The sequence below is a fragment of the Hirundo rustica genome, chromosome 13, assembly GCF_015227805.2.
Source record: "Hirundo rustica isolate bHirRus1 chromosome 13, bHirRus1.pri.v3, whole genome shotgun sequence".
NCBI lineage: Eukaryota > Metazoa > Chordata > Aves > Passeriformes > Hirundinidae > Hirundo > Hirundo rustica.
In genome coordinates this window covers 14,426,098-14,442,563 of record NC_053462.1, presented here as the reverse complement: position 1 = coordinate 14,442,563, position 16,466 = coordinate 14,426,098, and the positions used below count along the sequence as shown (strand labels likewise).

Below are 16,466 nucleotides of genomic sequence, written 5' to 3'. Positions count from 1 at the left end.
ATGTCCCAGTTCCCTCCAGTAAGCACCACCTGTAATCCCAGCACCTGTAATCCCCAACCTCTGGGGAACTCGGTGAATCCCATTCCTCGAGCTCCCTTCACTTTTTCCTGCACTTTCAAGGGGACCCCACTGTTTTCCACGCTGATGTTTCTCACCTGAAAAGGGTAGTGTTTGATAGTCAGGTACTCTGCCAAGATGTCCAGCATCCTCACCATCTGGGAGAAGATCAGCACCCTGTTGCCTCTCTCCCGCAGCCTGGTCAGCAGCTTGTCCAAGAGAATCAGCTTTCCACTGCTCCTGATCAAAGACTGAAGAAATAACCATCATTTCCAACCTTACCCTTATGTACATCCCACAGAGACCTGCACAGTCCTGCTCCTGCTGGGGTCATTCATCTCTTGTACATCTCTAATCTAATCATCTGGATTTACACAGCAGAGCCCACACAGACAATGAATCACACAAGAGAGATTTTACACTGCCCACAACTCCTGCTCCAGAAGGCCAGAAAATGTTGCCTGCAGTGGAAGTGGAGGGCTGGGGGTTCAAAAGGCTTAGGTGTGAGAATTATTTTTAAAGTAGAAGCCACAGAAGCTAAAGCTTCACTAGATATTATTTTGCTGGGAGAACAAAAGAATGAAATTTCAGGAAAAAAGTTGGTGACCAAGGACACCACTCACCTGCAGGGTCTCAAGGCCATTCTCTCTCTCATTTTCCTCGGGAGGTTTGATAAGATAGCAATGGTTGCAGCACTTTTTCAATTCCATCACAATATTCAGGAAACCAGATGTGCTTCCCCTTGTTCCCTTTGAAAGAGCTTTGTAGTTTCTTGTCAAAATCCACCTGCAGGCAGGAAAATTAAAATCCAGATCATTACTTGGCACGGAGCAGAGTCTTGGAGGAACAAAACCTTCAGGAACAGCTCATTCAGGCATCAGGCTACTTCCCTCCCTCCATCTCTCATCACTTCTCTTACAGGATGTTCTTTCCTCTCTAAAAACCCTGACCTGACCTTCCTATTGATATTATCACAGTTTAATATTGAACAGCATCCCAACTTTGTGCATATTGTCATTCCCCCAAGAAAGACATAATCTCTGTCTTGCAAAACTGGCCAGTTGAACTACAAAAACACCTTCCAGAAGGAAAGATATCTACTACCCTACCTCATATTCCCACTGGGAAGCTCCCAGTACTACAGGTGACGGTGTCACATTGCACTCTGAAGGCCACTGAACACTGGAACACATTGCCAAGGCCCACAGAAAGATGTGCCCATTTCTACTGGCACTCCCAGCAATTTATCCAGTGACTCACTTGTAATACTGTTTCTGCAGAGCAGACATTTCCACCCGGAGGATCTGCTCCACTTTGGCTGGCAAAGATTTCTCCACATCCTTCTTCACTCTGCGCAGGAGAAACGGCTCCAGGACTTTGTGAAGGCTCTGGTAGCCATTCTCTCTACCTTTCCCGTGATCCTCCTCAAAATCTTCCCAGAACTCAAACCTGGCAACAGAAAGGAGAAGGTGGTGAGGAGTCAGAATAGCTCCTGTCTTATGGCACCAAACAGCGTTTATTGGATACACTCCTGCTGCAACACAGGACAGGAGACCAGCAGTTTAATGGAAGGTAACAGATTCCCTCTGCTCTGGGTAACTGATTGATGGCAAAGCTAGAAGATCTCTGGGCTTAGAAATCTTCCTAACATCTTATAGCTGAGCTCCACACTGACTCCCAGGACCCAAAATCCCACATCTCCCACTATTTTACTCTGTTGACATTTACCTGGCAGCAGTTTCTGAACTTTCCTTGGTGCCTCTCCCAGGCACGGCTTTGACAACTGGACTGTTTTACCCTGCTCTGAAGGCTCTTTTGGGATTGTTGCTTCCTCTGACAGCTCCTTTGAAATGTGGAGATCCGCTCTCCTCCACTTAGGAGACCTCAAGTCTCTCCTTCACTCCTTCTGTGATCCAACAAAAAGAATTTGGGGGACAGCTCTTCTGGCAGTCACACGTAATTTCAGTGAGCTTTGGGGCAAGCCTGCCTTGGCCTTAGAGATGCCCATAGCTCATTTTATTTTAAAGAAAACAAAATATTTCTTACACTGTGAACACACAATCAGCCAGACAGCACCCCCAGAGCTGCCACGAAATGGTTGGCAGAGGTGCCTGAACCACAGTGTACTGGAAACCTCAGAAATGGCTGAAATGATTGCTTAAAACAAGTTTAGCTTTTTAGAAATGGCTGGAAGACAGCAGACACATTTGAAAGGCATGTATCAGGTTTCCCCATTCAGTCTGCTGCCAGAAATACTCCTTGTGTGAGTTATTTAACCTTTGATTTTCCCCACTGATGTCTGTTCTCCTGTCATTGCTGTTGCACCACTGAGTTTAATTCAGGGATTTAATTCAGGGACTTCTGCCATTCTGCAGTCCACTGAGCCTATTTAACAGACAAGAACGGACAGAGACATTTCCTGGAATGCCCAAAAGGAGACTCACTTCTCTGGCATGATGAAGTGCAGCAGGGACCAGAGCTCCTTGAGTGAGTTTTGAAGCGGGGTGCCGGTGATCAGCAGCCTGTGGTTGGACTTGAAATCAATCAATGTTTTGTACAGCAAGGAGTCGTCATTTTTCAACCGATGGGCTTCGTCCACGCCTAGGAAGGCCCAGTTAATGCTTCCCAAAACAGTCTGGAGGAAGAGAAGGAAAAAACACAGGCACTGAGGAGACACTGGGTCAGACAGACCTCACTACCCTTGGTGATACACTGACAGAACTGGTTATTTCCTAAGCAGACAGATTTCTTGTAGATGTAAAAATGCAAATACTGCTAACACCGTGACCAGAGGTTCAGTGTAATGTTTTGTCCTCATAACAAGCCTAAATCAAACCAGGTAAACAACCAGGTTGCTGGACCTGCCTGATGTCTTACATGTAAAAAGAATGGCACAACTGTGCAGTACAAGAGCGAAGACACTGTAAAATGTCTCCCACATTCCCACACTTCCTTGCATTACTGGGAAGAAAAAGGAAATAGTGGCTGTAGTTCTCCATCACCACAGAGGGAAGAGGTGAAACCCACTAGCTGAGAAATGGCTCTTCCCTCTGAAAATGAGAGAAAGTCTAAGTAAAAACATCTGTGGACCATTACTCACCTTATCCTTCAGGAGGATCTCGTACGTTGTGATAAGCGCATTGAATTTCAATCTTTTAGACTGAGAATGGATCCACTCATATTCACGTATCTGTGAGGGGAGACAAAAGTTAACTTGAACACATTATCAAAAGGAAAGAGTTAACAATTATTATTTTAGTGTAGCTGCAAGCCAGAGATTCCAACCAAGTCCAAACCCCTGTGGCTCCAAGGTGCCACTTGATGAGCTCAAGGTGCTCAGGGAACAATTTATTTTAGAGCACACATGGTTCAACTGCCCTTGCACAGGCAATAAAATAAAGTTAACTTGCTGTTGTGACATTAATGAACACATCACCTCACTGTGGACACCACTAGAGTCCCAACACTTGTGTGTTCTGTTGTCTGAATAGTTCCAAACACTGAAGACAAGCACTTTTACACTGCTGGACTTCTCACTGCACGTTTCAGTCCAGATCAGTACTGGCTTCCAGACTCTGAGAGAAGCCAGTACTCCTGCACTCACTCCAAGAGGCAAAATAAAGCAGAAAATTCCCTGCAGCAGGGAGTTACACCCACACACTCAGCTACACCAGCTCCAGCTGCCTGCAGTGCTGCCAGCACTATCCACCAGCCCCTCCAGCTGACTGTGTGTCACACACATCACACACAGGCTGCTGCTCTGCACCCCGCGCTTCCCTCTGAGCCCTCAGCCTTTGCTCTCTGATTACACACCATGTTCCTGCTCATGAGGTCTCCAATGTAAACCACCACGTTAATCTCGGGCGCCCACACTTCAAACTCCCTCTGCCATGAGGTGAGGGTGGACAGGGGCACGACCACCAGGAAAGGGCCGTACAGCTGGTGCTGATGGAACAGGTATGACAGGAATGATATCGTCTGAATCGTCTTGCCCAGCCCCATCTCATCAGCCAGGATCACGCTGTTGTTCCTGAGAAAGAGGAGAACGAGCGAAAATGCTGTCAGAGCGCGCGTTTCTGCCACTGCTAATTTACTGTGCTCCACGTGAACAGCAATCCATGACAAGGACAGAGAGGGGCAGTGCAAAAACAGTTACTGGAACATTTCCAAGTGGGTACCAGGGACAGCCATGGCACAATAATGTGCAAAAAAATTAACTATGATGACTCCAAACTAGAGGAAAACAGGCAAAGGCAGAGGGGAATCAGTGTCCTAATTTTAGAAGGACATCTCTCAAAGACTTCAACGAGCACACTGAGCCAGAAACCATTTTTTCCCATTAAGTCAATGGAAATCTAGGGCTGATATGTACCAGGCTTACACAACAGCAAAATTCATCATGTGAACAGGCCCAGACAGGGAAAATGTTTTTTGTTTTCACACAAGGTTTCTTAAGTTCATGTTTTAGGTAGCTCCTACTTGCAGCGTCTGCAATGATAACAGTTGAAATCCTCCAAGCTGCAGAAGGAGGGTGGGTAAAGACCTCACTCGAAAAGGAGGAGTGCCAAATCCTTCTGGGACAAGAAAGCCACAGAATGAACATCCCAGCCTCTGTACATACTTGCACCAGGAGTGAGCGAGCCAGTTGAGGCCCTCCAGCTGGTAATCCCGCAGCTCCAGGTTCTCCCCACCAATGTACGAGGGCTGCTTCTTCAAGGCAACAAACCTCGGCCTCTGCTTCAACACCTGGAAGAGATGCTGCCATAAGTCCACTGAAGAGAAAGACAGAACTCTCAGTGGCTGAAAGGCTGAAAATCCAGCAATGAAATCTATGAATTCAGCAAAGAGCGCGAATCTCTTCGCTGGTTCAAGTCCATCCACATTTTCCTAGCCAGTGCTTGTGTCTGCATTTCTGGTGATTTGCCTGCTGCCCTCTGGTTTATGATCAGGGCTCTGAGTCTCCCAGGAGTGTAGTAAGCTGCACAAGATACACAGGAGTTGGAACAAGCTCCACTTCCTCCTTTGCCCTCTTTTGGTTTTTCTCCCATTATTTCTGTCCCTCTCCTTCACTGCATCAGCATCTTGCAGGCTTCCTCTTTTCCCAGGTGTGCTGTTTTTTTCATCCTAGTGATATTAAAACTGCTGCAGCTCCTTCTGAGGAGGAAGCACTTTGCAAGGATTAATTAAGCCTCCCACTCCCCAGGGGGACATAACGTTCTCACTGTGCACAGAGTAAATGAAACTCAAAGGGTTCACGTCTCCGCTTGAAGTACAATACGAGAGCAGCAAACAACACTTCAAACGCAGGTGGGAGGATGGGAAAACGTTCTCTGACATTTATCCCGACAAAATTTCATATTCCCACTGCTTGCATCTTCCCCCAGCCTGGAGGAACCCAGCAAAGGAGAGAAGAGAAGCCAGCAAACCTTGCAGTCCCGGGTGGGAATCGTCTTGGAGTTGTTACGACTGTTGAAGCTGTCGATGCAGTGCTGAAATTTCTTGCTGATCAGAGCCTCATCTTCCCAGCTGCACTCAGCATAGGGCAGCCCCATCCACTTACACAGGTATTCAGGGTCATTCGAGGATGTTTTGCGACTGTTTGCTGTAAAATATGCAAAAAAAGCCCAAACCTCAGCACCTGTGGTTGAGCAGTTGAACCACAAGCACGGTTCACAGGCTGAACCACGAGACAGGTCTTGGCTCACAGGAAAAGTGTAGAGAGAACAGAAGAAAGTTCCTTTACCTGGGAAATCTGAATGTCCCGTGGCAGACTTGCTGGTCTTCACAGCTGTGTTTGGGGAGAGAAGGAAGGGAGGGTTGGAATGCTGGCAGCCAGCAGAGGGAGCAGGGCAGGCAATCACTGCCTCACACCCACGTTTTTACAGGAGTTGTATTGGAAATAGGTTAAACAGCTCTCCAAGGCAATTCCCAAAGCAACCGGGTGCTGGCACCTCTGACTGAAGTGACTGTGACATTATTAAAGTGCTCAGATTTATTTTTATTGATTAATCAGGAAAATCTCGCCCCTGAGCTGCCTTGCAGTCTAACCACATCCTCAACCACACCACAGAAAGTGGACCTCACAAAAGCCAGGCCCAAGCTGCTGCTTTGGAAACAAACATCTCACATCCAAAGGGCTGAAGACAAAGAACTTCAGCAGCAACAATTTCAGCAACCCTTTGGAAACTAGCATGTCAATCCATATTCCAGGCAAGGAGAGTAACAAATTTGTATTGATTGTAAATACAAATCTGTAAACCTGGATTTCTACTGTCCAAATTCCTCTATTTCACACAATGAAATACAGTAAACACCATGGGGTTTTCTTCAGGGGTACTGGAGGACAGGGAAGAAGAGAGAGCTGCACACTCACTCTGTTGGCACATGGAATAAAGTTCCCATTCCTACTTCACCCCTTTGCCAAAGTCTTGGCTCCACTTACCAATTACCCTCTCCACTATTTGATACTGTTTGTTCAGCTCTGAAGCCAGTTCTTGTTGGCAGTTGAAATATTCTACATCTTCAGGTGATACCTTGCCCAGCCTAGATGCAAAATAATTCAAAACAAAACCAAAAAAACACTATAATGCTTCTGTCATAGCGCTCAAGGATGTTGCATATAGAAAATCTACTTTCCTATATGGTTCTGTCAGACAAGTCACAGGGGCAAACAACTATTACATGACATGTTTCCTAATTTTCCTAAAATTATAAACTATTGCTGAGAAGTGAATGCCATAGATGTTCAGATTGTCTCCCTGTTAAACGCTGCCTTATTCTGATGCAAGAATCAGTCTCAAAACAGGAACCAAACAGAGATGGCAGCTGCTACTCCAGCTTTAGGACTTTGGAACGACACTGTAGCTCCCCTTATGGCTCCTGGGAAAGCTGGACATAAACTGATGCAAAAACTTGCACAGAGAAGCCCATAATTAACAAGGGTTAATAAGGCTGCAAGCCCTCACAGCAGCTCCTGGGCCAGGTGAGTCTGTGCACCATTTATTTGTCATCAGCCTTCCCAACTCTTAAGCCTAGGAAGTGGCAATAGTGTGGATTTCATGCCTTGTCCTCTCTGTTTTCCAACCATCCACAACACAGATATCATTTCTGTGAGAGGAAGATGTTCCACAGCAGGCAGAGAGAGACCAGAGCGCGCATTAAACATACTTTGTACGAAGAAATCAAACATTATCACTCATGACTCCCCAAACCTCTGGCTAAAAACAATTTGCCCAAGGCCGAATCAGAGCTTGAAGTGAAGCCTACCATTGCTTGATCTCCTCCTCTTTTTTCTTGAAGTTCTCGAGCTTTTTCAGGCCCTTCACTTTCTGCTGCTGCAAGGACTCCTCGCTCTCCCACGTGCTGTGGATGTATGACCAGCCCTTCCACTTGATCAGGTACTGAACCTCCCCCTCGTCCTTCTCGGGGTCGAAGTCGGCGCTGGGGTTGCCGTTGGCCTCGGTCACGTACACTGTGGTGGAAGCTCCAATGGCTGCAAGAGGAACCAGCCTGCATTTGGTACCCTCCTCATCAACCACTGCACACCAGCTGCACTAGAGCAGAAACTTACTCCCCTACTACATCTTTGGTGGGAGCACAAAGAACACCCAAAAAGATTCTGCAACACGGTAGGGGAGGCACACAAAAGTTTTCCATACAACGGAATCTTTTTAAATCTGTCATGAGTAGCTTTTCTTTAAGTATAATTCAAAGGCCTCTTGAAAGTGTTCATAACCATTCAGTTTTACAAAAACACTTTTGTAAGGCTTTGAGAACAAAACATTGGCTTTATTTTCATTATGGCTCTGTCAACGGGGCTATGAAAATTGACTCTCCTAGAGCTGTTTTATATTTCAAAGCAGAGAAAAGCAGGAATTCCAGAACAATGGCTGCGTCTTTAAAATGTGTGCAGGCTAAATGAAAGCCGCCGAGCACATAAACTACCGAGATTTTAGGATTTTCAATATTATACGTTACAAAAGCTGTAACATATCACAAGACATAAATAAGAGGCATAAAAGAAAAGACAAAAAGCACTGAAACAACCCTTGGCCCCACTTTAAAGTTGCAGAAGCATTGCACCAACTCAAGAGAAACCGTAAGCGCGTGCGATTGCCGTCAGAGATAAAGGCTTCTTCCACAGCCACGCACCTCCCTTCTTTCCAAGCCTGATGTCCAAGACCTTCTCAATAGTTTCACTGTTGTCTTGTTGCTCATCAGCTCCTTCCCCAGTCATCTCTATCAGGTCATCAGAATCCGTCTCAAAATCATCATCCTCTTTGTAGCTGAGCAAGATCAAAACCAAACTGAGACAAAACCCTTGACTCTTCCCAGCCCACCAGCACAGAGAATGGCTCAGACTGGAGCACCTTGTGCAGCATTTATCCTGTGGTCCAGTGCATGTTCAGCACACACACGTCTTAAGTCACCCACTCAGTATTTTTCCCCAAGACACTTAATGCTACACTTTATCAGACTAATCCTCTATCTTGCCCGTATAGTTTTTCTGACCATGGCCAGCATCAGATGATTCAGAAGGTGGAACAATCCCTGCAGCAGAAGCAAGGCCACAACAGAGAAAATCTCCACTACTGAGGGGAAGATTATTCTATGGAGGTTTCAGAGCATCAAAAGGCTGCATTGGGCCTGCACTGCCCTAGGAACTGCACTTCTGATCTTTGATGAATCTTTAACCACCACAAAATATCATCTGGATGGCTCTTTGCAAGTCCCTTATTGGGACTGCCCGAAAGGTGAGAAGGTACACTGGGGAATGGATAAAGCTTTACCTCCACCCTGTCTCAACACACTGTCCCAAGGCACTCTCACACAACTGGTCCAGTCCAGCACAGCTGCTCCCTTTTGCTCATTTTCATTTTTTGCAATTACTAATCTCATCTGAGAGTGCTTTAGAAACGTTAAGCAAACCTCCTCACGTTCCTCTAAGAGGGACTGGTAAACATTCCCTCCTTCACAGATGGCAAAATGAGGTAAACCCCGCATGTGCCCAGCAGGAACCGGTCAAAAGAGCCACGCCTCAGCCACAGGTGTCTGCAGGGCAGAGCAGGGTCTCTGCAGGACCACACAGGGAGTCAGGGCCCCCAGTGCCCCCCTTCCCCAGCCAGCTCTCACCCCCAAGCAACCCCACACTTCTTCACACCTGACATTCTTGGCTGCTCTTCGCCGAGTTTGTCTCTTGGGGGTCTCATCGTCTTCGTCGTCGTCGTCATCTTCAGATGAGTCTGGTTTCTTCCTCTTCCCACGCTGGATTTTGTGGGGCTTTTTAACACCGGGTTTGGCCACTGTTCTAAAATAAGAGTTAATAAAGCCATAATACAGCACGGTTTATGTAAATATCCACTTTAATAAGCCTTTAAGGAAGCACGGATCTCGAATATTAGACTCCTAAGGGATTTAATCTGCTCTAATGATCATGGAAACCACTCCAGTGCTCATTGGAGCGTGAGATGGGGAGATGAGGGCGTAACCAGGCCCTAGGTTTACTAGGTCATAAACAAAGGTAATATTGCAGGAAAAATACACATTCATTAGTGACAAATAGGGATTTCCTCTCCACACAGCACAGGCTGGAAAAGAGACAGAACCAACCATTCCTTACCTCCTTTGGACAGGTCTTCTTGCTTTAATTTTCTTCGGTTCAGGCTCACTTTCTCCACTGGTGCCTTGCTCCCCTCCATCTTCATCCTCTTCTCCAGCAGAGATCTCTCTTTTCCATTTAATTCTGCAGTCAGAAATGTAGGTCATGAAGGGCAATGATATCTCCACATGAACATTTGGCTGAACAAACCATCAGGGCCATAATTACAGGAAAATAAATCAAAACTGTATCCTTGGCTGTTCAGTGCAATGCAGGGGGGATGTTGTGTTGTGATTCTCTGCTTTTAGGATGCAGGTCTCAGTCACCTGGGGTTTTGTTCACACAGTGGCAGGACTGCCTTGAGTAAGAGCAGCTCTTACCACGGGCTGGTGGCAGAGCTGTACTTCTCAAATCTGGGTGGGCAAGGGCTTTGATTGATGATTATTTTTTTTTTTTTTTTCTCTACTCCTGCATTTTTGAGACGGGCTGGAAGGATCTGAAGAGAAGGGCTCACTGTCACAGAGCATGAGCCACAACATGCACAGTTACATGAGCTCCTTGGAGCCCAGAAAATGGAACAAGTCTCCTGCCATGGAAATGCTCCTGCCAATTCAAGCCTCCAAGTGTGAAGCCAAGTCACACTGTACCATTAATGGAAGGAAGCACGTTCTCTGGAACAAAGCTGCAGCTCTGAAATGCCTTTTGGAGGAGCTCCTCCTCTCTCCAAGAGGACATGGAGGGTCCACAAGGATCACTGCCCTTGCCCAGGAGAGGTTCATACCACCACAGTCCTCCCTGTGCTTTACCACCTTCCCTACTGCATTGATGGGTACAACTAAATGAAGAGTTAAAAGACAAGATGCAGGAGAAAGCAAGCAGGATCACGTGGCTCTGTTTAGATGCTCTCCATCAGGCAGCTCATAGTTCCCAACCTCACTTTAGTGTTTGGAAAAACTAGCAGGTAATTCTTAGATGGGAAAAGGCAGTAAAATATGACTGTAAATGAACTCAAGTTATGGTGCTTAGACATCCAAAGCATTCTTTATGGAAGTTCTTTAGTTTTTAACAGAGGGTTATAAAAGTTAAAAGAGGATAACAATTTGGCATTTTATTCTCAGTTAATCAAAAAGGTGGGAGGAGAAGAGATTAAACTGTTTTAAGTATCTCTGAAGGAGAATCAGTAACCTGATGGAAAAGCGAAAGACTTTCACAACAGAAAGTGAACCTGACTCATTCATATTCCATCACAGGCACAGTAGGAAAACACCAACAGAAGCTGGAAAATTGCACCCATCTATAGATTCACATTCATACTTCAATTTTAGTAATCCAAAGTGTTATTAAAGTACTTATTTTACAAGCTCACCATGTTGACAACTCCTATCAAACAATCCAATGCACTACTGTTCCGAGAAATAAACCAAAGCATCACCACTCAAAGCCCTTTTCTTAGAAACTTACTTTCTTTTCAGCTGCTTCTGGCGTCTTCTTTTTGGGCTCTCATTTTCAGATTCGCTACTTGCCTTTAATTGAAAAGAAAGAAAATCAAGTTGTAGGCTTCACTGTGGACTGGCTCCTGAAGGATGCAAGTGAAACACATGCTCATGGTCTAAGCCAGGGTCCTTTCCCTGCAGCCTGAAGGACACTTTGGTGCACAGCAGCCGCCTCCCAGCACAGCCACCTCAGCTGCTCAGTCCTGCTGCTCTGCTCTCAGTGTGAAGAAGAAAACTCTGCAGGAAGCCTGGAGTGCTCTACAACATCACCTATCTTGAAGTCCCTTAGCTCAGGACCCATCCACCCCTCAGCACCAACCCCCAGTGCCCAACAGACACCACAGCAGCAGCGGCCAGACAGACCTGCAGTGTGTGCCACACCCCAGGGACTGAAAACCCACGGGTGAATTTATCCCAACAAACGCATTATGATCTCTGCCTTCATTGCACAAACCTCCTACAAGGAATGAAATAAAAATTTTGTCATAAGAAGGCAATATTCTCATCAAAAGTGTCCTTGACTTGCTGTTGGGTTTTTTGTCCCATGGCAGAAGTCACCAAGGACCTTACTGGGTCAGAGCTGTGGCATGATGCTTTCCTTCCTCCTAGTCCTACAGCCTCCACCAGTGAAGTCTCTCTGGCTAAATATATCGAGAGCTATTCTAACTACTTGCTGTATCATTTTAAAAGTGGGTGTCACGAATTCCCACAGACCAAGCTAGCTAAAATAATCTCTTTGTGCTGGTTGTACACAACCCCATTTTCATAAAAACTAGCCAACCACGAAAACAGATCACCACACAGATAGCATGACTTCTCCTTAGCCTCCCCCAGAAAACACAAATAGGCAGGGACAAAACTGAAGAAACCCATGTGAGATTTCTAAAGAAGTATTAAAATGACAGAAGTAGACTCCAAGATTGCTTGCTCCACACACTGGAAATCTGCTTCTAGCTGCTTTTTGCCACAGTATTTAGCTCCGGGAACGGTCTGTCCATCACCATGGGTACCACAGTTTGCATCCCCTGACACCCCCACCGCCCTCCTGGACAGAGCTCACACAGCCGTGACACAAGGACCTTGTGAAATGGTGTGAACTGCAACATGCAGCCTTCATTCCCATTTTCCAGCTCTCCTTCCACCCACACAAACCTCTGTCTCGCTTGCATCAGCGTTTCCACTAGTACACTAAAATACTGGATGCCATGTCTGACCAAGAGCTTTCCTGGACTTGGTGTCAGATTTGCATGTGGCACAGTAACACCTTTTGCACCATATCTCACCGCAAACACGTGTCCATCCACCTGTGTCACGGCCCTGCATGGAATCCCTGTCTCATTTACCAACCAGGAACCAAGGTGCCTGGCAAACACCATGGAGAGCCCTACCTACCCTTGTAATACAAGCCAAGCATTCCACAGATTTCTGTTTTGGTACACAAAACTTAGAAGTCCTCAGTTCTCCTTTTCTCTTTTTATCTCATCCACTTTCTGAAGCTTTTCCGTTCCAATTGGGCATGATTTTAACAGCTGCCCCTCAGTGCACGTTTACTTCTGCTGTCTTTTGGCAAGCCACAAGTAAAGAGGGGTGGATTTCTCTTCTGCTCTGCGTCAGAGATCACATTGGGAGAAAACCAAATACAACCTTTAGCTCTTTGAAATTAACTCCTCTTCTGTGCCAACATCCCATTTTCTAGTGTCCATTTTCCTAATGCTTGTACTCTCCCCCTGCTCTGTCACTGTCTCTACAAAGCTGATGATAATCTCTAAATGACTCGACTTTTCCTCCCCTCTTCCACCTTGAAAAATGTAACTTGTGACTGCAGCTCAGCCGCCTTCTCTTACATTTTTCAAAGACAGCATTGTCTGTCTTGGATGGTGTCAAGCCCAGCCCTATCTCCTCTGACACAGTCAGTCCCCAGCCTGAGTCATCTGCCTGCCTTGTGCTCCCACATCCTCCCCATCCCAGTAAGGAGTGCTGGGAAGTGCTGTGCTGCAGCTCCTCAGCCTCTCCTCCTCGCTCCCTCCTGCTGGTAAATTCCTTGTTTAAGGAAGCACAGAGGACAGCCAGAGAGCCAGGGTGTGCCAGGTCCAGCGTGTGCACCTCAGGCTCTGTCTGCCCACCACCACCATTGGAACAGGCTGGTTGGGAAATCACATGCAGCTTGAATTTTAATAATGCCACCTCCCTGAATGACACAAGCTAGACTGGCAAAGTCCATCCCCAGTCCCAGTGGGATTTTTGTAAGCCCAGCATGAGATACTGGGGTCATGCTGCTCGCTCCAGAGCCAAGTGCCAGTGCTGGGCTCAGGCTGCCCTGCTGGGCTGCTGCTGCTTGGCCAAGTGGAAAGATAACCCTGGCTCCCCCTTACAAAATGTGCCCAACTTATTCCTGTACCACTGCTTCCAGCTGGACTAGGATCTGGCCTCTTACAATTTCCTCATCACCAGCTGAAGGGATCAGCCTTCCTTCTCCATGCCTCACTGACTCCATCCATCAATTCTCTCTCTCTCCCAGCACATAAAGTGCACATACTTTTACTAATTAATTGCACTGAACAAACATAATGATGCTGCCCATGTAGCACCAAGCAGAGCAACACAGAGCAATTCAAAGTTCTGCTTCTATAGATAGTCCACGAGTACTGGAGATTCCAGGCCATTGGAGAGGAGATCCAGATGAGCCTCTGGAGTTCAATTAGGAGAGATAATGACTTGCTTAAACAGAGCCCAAAATATTTCATACTAAAGTCAATATGAGGACTTGCTCATTTCAGGCTTAACAGATGCCAAACTCTAATGCTCCAGAAAAGCCGGAGAATCTCAGCTCACCAGGTTAGTTTTATGTCTGCTGAACTTCTCTTTCCCAGTGAGACCAGTAGTGTTTGAATTTTCAGCAAATACATGAGGCAAAGCATTGACCAAAATGCAAATGAGCAGATTTTTTTTTTTTTTTCCAGTAAGAAAACCAGCTGTATTTTTAGAACACACTGGTGCATGACTTCTGGCCTCTCTCTGACAGAAAAAATACACTGACATTTCTCACCCATTTTAATCTGAAACTATTCTTTATATAGTAAAAAGATTGTGTCTGATTGGGGCACATTTATTTCTTAACTGCCCCAGGATCACAGAATGATGGAATGAGAAAATGGTTTGGGTTGGAAAGGACCTTGAAGATCATTCAGTTCCAACCCCCTGCCATGGGCAGGGACACATTCCACTAGACCTGGTTGCTCAGAGCCCCATCCTTGAACACTTCCAGGGATGGAGCAGCCACAGCTTCCCTGGGCACCCTGTGCCAGGGTCTCACCACCCTTACAGGGAAGAATTTCCTTTATATATCTAACCTAAATCTCCCTCCTTTCAATTTACATACTCTGAAAGGCACCTGGTTCTGCACGTCTCACATCCCCTGGCTGAAACCTGAAGCTGATTTATTAACTGCAAAGAAAATGCCTGGGGAAGTAGTGTTTTTACTAAAATACTCACACGTTCTCTTGTTGCTGGAGACAGCTCTGGGCCTCTGAGCAGATCTGTGCTCCTATGCAAAGCTGCACTTTCGCTTCCCCGAAGGCTCAGCCCACTCCTGGGTATTGATCATGAGTTATCGCCCTCCCTGATCGCACCTCGGAAACCTACACAACGAGCCCAGAAATCCCCAGAAGGCAACCACTTCTAATAAATAACAAATAACCCGACGCAGAGTGCAGCTCTCAGAGGACACAGTGATTCAACAGGGTCCCAAAACCTGAGTCACCTCCACCTGTGTGCCATCTCCCCTGTGCAGGTGAGTCACGGGGCAGCACAGGGAGCTGCGACGGCTCATCCTTGCTCTGGTCTCTGAGCCTGCCACACTGCCTGCACCATGCTCTTTGCCAATCTGCAGAGAAGCATTAGGGAAGAAGGCAATTACAAGCCCCCAGACACTGTGCTGGAAGTCCCAAGCAACGAGCTAGAGGTGCAGGTCACTGGTGACAGATTTAACCCTGCGTAGGCAAAAGAATCATCTTCAGATGTGCCTTGGGTTTCTGCCCCCTCCAGCAGCAGCAAGGAGTGCTTGGCACCACGCAGGCTTGAGCTATGCTTTTTCCTCTCTCTTGGTGTCTTCCAAAAGCAAGACTTTCCATCTCCTCCTGCTCACTGCGAGGCCCCAGCATTGTGCTCCTGACAGGTCACACCCTCCATCGGACTCTGCTGCAGATGGGAGTTGCTCTGTGGGGACCAATGTGGCTTTGGGGAGAGAGGGGTAAGGGGGATGCTCCAATTTTTTTAATTTCAGCTGTTTCACAGAAGTTGCAGTGGGAGTCTTTGGGAGGACCTTTGGGGTTTTTTGTTTTTTACAATATTTTGTGGTATAGCAAAGTTTTTGCATCTCAGATTTTTAATTTTTTTTTTTTTTAACCTTAAGTAGTAAGAAATAAAGATATTAAAAAAGAAAACAACATTTGCAAAACCACGTAATATTGTAAAACAAAAAAAGAAGGGACTTACCTGGGCCCCTAAGAGGGCAGGGGGGTGTGCAGCGGAGCTCTGGGGTGGGTGTGAGGTTGCCGGCACAGTGCATGCCGGGGCATCGCACAGAGGGGCGGCCGGCCAGCCCAGCCTCTGCCAACTTGAAAAGGAAAACAAAAGCTACGTCAATGGTGCACCCCGAGCCCCTTCCTGACCTCTGCTCTGCGGGACAGCCAGCACAGGAGTCTGGGGGCAGCTGGTGGCACTGGGGTGCCACCAAGGCTCAGCAATAACGCACCAGAGCAAGGAGCTGGAGACCTGCGTGTGACCCCTAGAGCATCCAAACGCACATCTCGGTGGTGAAGCACGAACAGCCCGAGTCAGAGAGCACCGCTGGGCTCCTGCTCTGCTCAAAGTCTGCTGCTTATCTTCAACTTCCCAGCCCCAAGCCCCAAGCTCTCCACAGATGCCTCGCTCTGGTTCTCCTTCCCCTCTGCTATAGCTACTCGACCTTCCTGAAGACCTGCAGATGAAATGCTCCATGCAGAAAACCCATCAAGATGCAAATAAAGGTGGCACCTAATTTCTACATCTTCAGAAAAAAAAAACCAACAGTGTTCTGAAACAGGAACAATTAGAAGGCTTGGCTGCCAGGCTCTGACCACTGTCACCTCCACCTGAAGCATAAAAGACTCCCCAATATTCAACCAAAGAAGAGTGATGGGTCATAAAGCTGCACACACACAAATGCATTTATTAGTGGGATCCATTCCAGGAAGGGCAATGACTACTTTGTTGCTATGAGGTGTTTCTGGAAACTTTCCTTTATTCCTGGTTGGATTTGTGTTGCATTTTGGTTTCGT

At 46.7% G+C, this 16,466-nt stretch overlaps 1 protein-coding gene across 10 annotated transcripts in view; it reads right to left on the bottom strand.

Moving 5' to 3' along the window:
* CHD2 (chromodomain helicase DNA binding protein 2) overlaps positions 1-16,466 on the bottom strand; it is an 86,675-nt gene that overhangs the window by 20,115 nt on the left and 50,094 nt on the right. For all 10 annotated transcript variants that reach the window (XM_040077071.2, XM_040077074.2, XM_040077069.2 and 7 more), the window contains 15 exons: positions 11,117-11,178; positions 9,677-9,799; positions 9,218-9,364; positions 8,209-8,342; positions 7,324-7,549; positions 6,500-6,600; positions 5,801-5,845; positions 5,484-5,659; positions 4,679-4,803; positions 3,871-4,087; positions 3,158-3,247; positions 2,502-2,692; positions 1,318-1,506; positions 681-843; positions 156-308 (listed from right to left, as the gene is read on the bottom strand). In XM_040077071.2, the coding sequence (XP_039933005.1) occupies positions 156-308; positions 681-843; positions 1,318-1,506; positions 2,502-2,692; positions 3,158-3,247; positions 3,871-4,087; positions 4,679-4,803; positions 5,484-5,659; positions 5,801-5,845; positions 6,500-6,600; positions 7,324-7,549; positions 8,209-8,342; positions 9,218-9,364; positions 9,677-9,799; positions 11,117-11,178 (2,142 nt within the window). The remainder of the gene's footprint in view (positions 1-155; positions 309-680; positions 844-1,317; positions 1,507-2,501; positions 2,693-3,157; positions 3,248-3,870; positions 4,088-4,678; positions 4,804-5,483; positions 5,660-5,800; positions 5,846-6,499; positions 6,601-7,323; positions 7,550-8,208; positions 8,343-9,217; positions 9,365-9,676; positions 9,800-11,116; positions 11,179-16,466) is intronic.